The 6292-nt window shown below is 51.3% G+C and overlaps 1 protein-coding gene across 1 annotated transcript; it reads right to left on the bottom strand.

Moving 5' to 3' along the window:
- Window positions 1-2085: 2085 nt before the first annotated feature.
- Window positions 2086-5564, bottom strand: Foxi2 (forkhead box I2). Its single transcript, XM_006987564.2, has 2 exons — window positions 4988-5564; window positions 2086-4354 (listed from the first exon to the last, which is right to left on the bottom strand). The coding sequence occupies exons 1-2, from the start codon at window positions 5553-5555 to the stop codon at window positions 3921-3923; spliced, it is 1002 nt and encodes a 333-aa protein (XP_006987626.2). The 5' UTR covers window positions 5556-5564; the 3' UTR covers window positions 2086-3920.
- Window positions 5565-6292: the final 728 nt, after the last annotated feature.

Genomic DNA, 6292 nt, shown 5'->3' with positions numbered 1-6292 from the left:
ATTAGGACAGGCCTTAGGTTAAACTTACCACATACTTCTGTGGAGAGGGGAACAAACTAGACCCACTCCAGCCAGGGTACACAAGTGCCCATAGCTAAACCACACCAAGGTTAGGGAGAGCAAGCAGGGTGTGGAACACATCCAGGTCCATTTAACGGGTACAATACGGCAATATGGTATGTGGGCTTGCATATCTAAAGTAACCATTTTGGAGCCAAATAGCCTCCATTCACATTCAGCCTGTCCTATGGCGGTTCTTCATCTTTGTTCCAACCAGGAGGAGGAGGCTCTTGTAGACAACAACCAACATGCACCATTTTCTGCTGGATTGACAAAGATGGATTCATAACTGGTCCTCCAAAAAGACTTACTGACTGAATCACATTTTATTAGGCTCAACTTCTGTTACATTCTATAGCATTTCTGTAATTTTCACCCACCTGGCCCAGTCCTGAATGCAAGTATAACCTTCTCAGAGTAGTATTTGAAGATATCATACCTTCATCATCATCATAGTTGCTGTAATGTCTGAATTTTCCTTTGAGGATTCTGGCTGGGCAGTGCTCTGTGGTGTGTGTGTGTGTGTGTGTGTGTGTGTGTGTGTGTGTGTGTGTGTGTACAGGTGCAAGTTCACTAGTTGAGGGAAAACTGATTCTGTCTTGTTGAGGAGTTCTGCTAATTACTGTGTTATTGTATCTATGAGTAACAGACGACACCAAATGCAGAGGACACACTAAGAAATGAAAGATTGGAAGGTGATGCACGGCTGTAATCCAGCATTCAGACAAGAGGATGGCAAATTCCAGCTACGCAGAAAGACCTTGTTTCAAAAAAGAAAGGAAGAAAGAAAGACCCAAGACAAAAGATTATGATCATCACGAACACACTCGTGTTTAATCAACACATGAGATTAGAGCTCATGCCTTGAAGTCCAGGGTTCACGTTTCAAATACTTCTACACTTTCACAATCGTGTTGAAGGGACATCAATGTCTTCATTGGGAATATCCTTTCTATCCTGGGAATTCTTCCTCACTCAGTGACCAGTCGATATCCAGGGAGATTATGACTCATGCTATCAGTATGCTCTTTGGCTTTTAAAACCCATAGATTATTATGACTTAATTGACAATGGTCTGAACTCTGAATTATCCTATGTACGGGCATTCTGAATTGACATGTCCCTCTGACATTTGGAACTTGTTTCCACATCTGAAATGCTCAGCTCCACTGAGTTGTTTACTCAGATGAAGAGCTGGGTGTCGCCAGGACCCCACCAAGAACTCATAGCATCTGTGCTGTAGGCTCACACTTACCTTAATCATTTGGCATTTTCTGTAAGTTTTACAACTTCAACGGCAATACAGAGAGGGAATGGGGGGAAACTGGGGCATAAGTACCATGATGGGGTCCTTAGCAGCATCTTCTTCACTTTGCCAGTGTCTCTCTGGTCTATCCACATGTGGTTTGAGAGAGAAGGTCAAGTTCACCCAGTCTGCTTTATTTGGTGACTTGTTTTGCCATCAGCAGACTCTTCCCTCTAGGAAGACACTCGTTTGTGATGTCTCTGAAGCTGGTTGCACCAACACCTGTCAACTGCATTTTGGTATGCCTCCCCCACATGGACTGCCTTGGAGAAAGGATAGGTTCTGTTGGAATTTTGACATTGTCACTTTCCAAATAATCCTGCATGGCTGTGTGTGTGTGTGTGTGTGTGTGTGTGTGTGTGAGAGAGAGAGAGAGAGAGAGAGAGAGAGAGAGAGAGAGAGAGAGAGAGAGAGAGAGAGAGGAAGACAGAGTCTTTTGTCACAGGGTCTGATGTGGCCCGGGCTTACCTCAGACTCACTATGTAGCTAAGGCTGGCCTTGAAACTTGATTTTCTGTCTCTGCCTCCTAAATTCTGGAATTACATTTGTTGCAACCACACCCTACTGGAATATTTTTAATTATGTTTTCATCAAAGAGAGCTCATCTGTTTGATATACCATTCATTACTTATTAGTGCCTATATAGCTTCAAATGCCCAAACCATCTTTAAACAACCAAAACTGACTTTCAGGCAAACAAAACATTGAAAAATAGTTTTCCCTTTCTCAATTTTAATAGAAAATCCAGTATCAGAAGCAAAAATAAACACAACTTTCCATGACTGGCAGCTGTCACACAGCCATGATGTCCCTTGGCAGTGTGTCTATGGCACACAATTTTGTGGAAGCCCTGCTGATTGTCAAGTTGCCATGTACTTCTTGTTATCACAGCTGGTTAAAATCTTTTCTTCCCAGTTTTCTTGCAAACCTAGTGGGATGCTGGTGATAGGTTGCTTGGGGTTCCTATACTGAATAACACACACTCTCTTTTTTTTTTTTTTAGCATGTTATTCTATTAAATAGGCCCAAAGACTCATGACCCTTTTATTTATATTCTAAATAATTTATTTTTTTTCCCTGAATTTTAAAAATTGTATTACAGAGAGAGTATGGGTTGGCTCTAAGCTTGCTTGAGCAACACCATGGCTACCCAGCTAGCACACAGATCACCTTCTCATGGCACCGCCTGAGATACCACAGAGCACACAGGTAGGAAGAGAACCCAGCAACCAAGAGCCAGGGCTCCTGCTCCCCACTCCATCCCCACTAGCCTCTCTGCAGGTTCAGAAGACCACTGCTCATCTTTGCAAAGCAGTGGCAGCCTTGGCCCAGCAGGCAGATTTGAGGTGAACCCAGGCAAGACAGTCATGTTGGTACACGTGGGGCTGGACACACTAAAGGCCTAGCTTGATCTGGGTTAAGAGTTCCCTCTTGCTGTCTTCCAGGGAAAGTACCTCTCCTAACAGTCCTAGAGTGGTGTGTGTGTGTGTGTGTGTGTGTGTGTGTGTGTGTGTGTGTGTGTGTATACCCCCTGCCTCCCATGTCCCCAGAGAATGCCAGATAACACAAAGACTCAATACGGCTACCTGGGACCTTAGGCCTCAGGGATGTCCAGAAAGCACAGAGGTCCAAATTGCATTTCTTAATGATTCTGAGCGCCTTGTCCAGTCACTGTAAATATAAGTAGGGCTGAGGCCAGGGAGTTCAGTTCACAAGGGAGGTAGTTCTCAAGGTCCTGCTTGCTTGGGGACAGCCCCAGGAGGGGAGGAGGCAGGAGCAGAGAGAAACCAAAACAGGTGTGGCCACCCACCTGCCTCAGGTGAGCTTTAGTGAGTGTGTGTGGTGATAAGGCAAACCCAAAGCTGTCCACGGATTCTTAGGTGCCAGGCGTGGGTCCTGTGGTCTGGGGACAGTGAGGTTTGATAACAGGGGCACTAATAATGCCAGGAGCAGAGTGGCAGGGGAGGGAGCTGGTGTCCCCAGGGACTCCTTCCTGCTGAAACAGCTTTTCCCAGTCTCCCAAATTTAAAAAGTCCCTCTTTCTATGTACCCTAAGCCCAAGAGTCCTGACTCCCCTCAACTTGCATCCTCATCTCGGGGCTACTGCACCCCACCCCATTCTCTAGCTGCCCTAAAACAGGTGGACCAGAGATGGAAGCCATTCACAGATGGCCCTCTGGATTCTCTTGCATCCTAGCTTCCTCCCCTCCTCTGACCAGCTCCAAGACATCTCTCTGCCTTCATTATGAAAGGCTGGAGCAGAATGTCAACCTGTCACCCCTTTAAGGTTTTCAGATTTCTCTCTCTCTCTCTCTCTCTCTGAGGCGCTCTGTCATCGAGCCCAGGACTGGATCTCCAGGCAGAGCCCCGGAAGCCCGGGAGTGGATAGTCCCCTGGGTGAGGGGTTCACAGCAAGCTGCACCTGCCTCAGTTCTGCCCCCACACAGGAGCTCTGTCGTTTCCTGTGCAGCACCCATGGCGCCCCCAGGAAGGATGGATTCAGGGACTCAGCTCTATGTTGGAACAGAGCACCTGGTCAGTCTCCAGCGTTCCTTTAAACTTCAGTCCCTTCCGGACTGTAGACAAGATGACCCACCCTAACGCGGGTAGCCATCGTCTGATAGCCAGCGGCAAAGCCCGGGGCGGTGTTAGGGATCTGAGAACTGTGGGCAGCTGTGGTTGGTGGCCTTCGGGAAGAAAAGTCACTGACCAGGCCCTCAGGGAGGGTACCTAAGCCGCCAGCCAGGGCACCCACAGCGGTGGAAAAGCTGGAGAGGCAGGGGGCAGCCTCGGGCGTAGGCGGGGATCGCGAGGTCTGCGTGTCTTGGGAAGCTGCGCCTCGGGGATCCAGGGTGGCTCCCTCTGAGCTGCTGGCTCCAGGCACAGTGGCCACACTGGTCTCTCCTCTCCGCCTCCTCTTCCTTCGGAAGTTCCCATTGTCGAACATCTTCTCACAGTTTGGGTCCAGCGTCCAGTAATTGCCTTTACCTGTGGAGAAGGGCGGTTCAGAAAGCCCGGTGTTGACCCCATTGGCCCCTGGAGATAGTCCTGAACCCTCCTCATCCCAAGCCTTGAGGTGGCACTTTGTGTCGGGAATGGGCCTCCACAGTCATTACTGTAAGAATTTGTGTGCTCCAGAAAGACCCAGTCATGGACCCTTGAGGGAGTACCCAAGTGCATCAAGATGAAGTTGGAGAGACAGCCCAAGAGAATCTGAATGGTCTGGGCTCAGCCGGTGGAGCAGAGCTGACCACACCCGACCTCTGTGAAGGATCCAACGCTTTCCAGAAGCTCATCACCACCCCCCTCCAAACCATCCCAGGGTTTTTAAATGTAGGCATTATTTCACCCATTTTACAAGGAGGTGTGTCGAGGTCCAGAGATGTTAAACTCCCCAGGTCACCCAGTTGGCTAGCTTTCTAGGCTTCAAGCAGATATGCAGAGCCCTGGGGGCGCTGGACTGGAAGCTAAGGCCTAAGACATCTCTCCCCAGTTCACCCAGTCGAAGTTCACTCATCTGTGCAGTGCATCGGTGGGTCACCCAGGGTCGCTTCCACCCCAACCACCCCACCAGACGCCTGCATCACTGGTCCTGGACGGGGCGCGCGTGTGGCTAGTTACCTGGGTCGTTCTCATCTCGGGGCACCTTCTTGAAGCAGTCATTGAGCGACAGGTTGTGGCGGATGGAGTTCTGCCAGCCCGCCTTGCTGCGCTTGTAGAAGGGGAAGTTGCTGGCCACGTACTGGTAGATCTGGCTGAGCGTCAGCTTGCGCAGCGGCGCGCTCTGGATGGCCATGGCGATGAGCGCAGAGTAGGAATAGGGTGGCCGGACCAGCCTCAGCAGCTCCTGCTGACCCGACAGGCTCAGCCACGCGAGATCGGCGCCCGCCAGGCCGCCTGCAGCGCCGAGGAGCGAGCCCGGGGCAGTGAGAGCTGCTGCAGAGTAGGATGGAGCCGGTCCTGGTCCCGCCGCATAGGACGCGGGGCTGAGCGAAGCAGAGTTCACCCACAGGCGCCGGCCAGAGCCCAGATCCGCTCGACCGTAGCCCGGGGGATGAGCGACTGCCCGAGTCAGGCCGTGCGGGACCGAGCAGGAACCCAGACCATCGCAGAACCCAGCCATGTCCAGTTCTCCGGCCTGGGCCGGTGCAGGTGGCTCCGCACCGAAGCTCATGGGCGCTCCATTCATCCAGCGAGGCTGCCCCCACCCTCCTGCCCTAGGCCCTTTAAATGCCATTGGGGCGTGGGGAGCACTGGAGGAGAGTATCAAAGGTGGTGAGTCTCCTCCCCTGCTGGCCTTGGATGAGTGAAGCACATGTCTCCGCCCTCGGGTCAGTTTTCCGCCCCTCCCTAGGACACCTAGACAAGCAGTTCCAGTAACTCTCCCAGGGTACCTAGGTCCTTTTGAGTTCAGAGTCATTCGTGGCCTGCAGTGGTCTGGAGGACGAGGACCCAGGGTTTTTCAGATTCCAGCTCCTAAGGTTAGGCCAGGGAGCTCTCTGCTCCAGGCATTGGTCCCTTTTGTGTGTCTGGGGCCTTAACTCAGCCTTATCTCAGGCCTGGAATTGAGAGCAATTGTCATGTGCCTAAGTTCCCAGTGAGGATCGTCAGTGTGATACGGACAGGGCCTTAAGAAAAGGTGTGGATATTGGAAAGAAAGTGGTCTGGAGACCGGGGACCATGAAAGCCGGAAGGCAGCGGGCTGCTCTGCTTGAAAGCCACCGGATCCTTGTGTGGATCTGTATGCTGAGCTGGAAATCTTAGAAGTCTGCCCAAGGAAGCTTGCTTTTCAGATGCTGGAAGAGTCTGGGGGCCCTGCTTGACTCGTTTGCCAGGTAGACTGGGGTACCTAGTGCAAGAGGCAGCAGCGAAGGCCTTCCCGGGCGCTCCCCGAAGACCCTAAAACAACAACAATCACCCCTGATG

The sequence above is a fragment of the Peromyscus maniculatus genome, chromosome 1, assembly GCF_049852395.1.
Source record: "Peromyscus maniculatus bairdii isolate BWxNUB_F1_BW_parent chromosome 1, HU_Pman_BW_mat_3.1, whole genome shotgun sequence".
Taxonomy (NCBI): domain Eukaryota; kingdom Metazoa; phylum Chordata; class Mammalia; order Rodentia; family Cricetidae; genus Peromyscus; species Peromyscus maniculatus.
The sequence above is the reverse complement of the archived record's forward strand: the minus strand, read 5'-3'. Positions and strand labels throughout refer to the sequence as shown.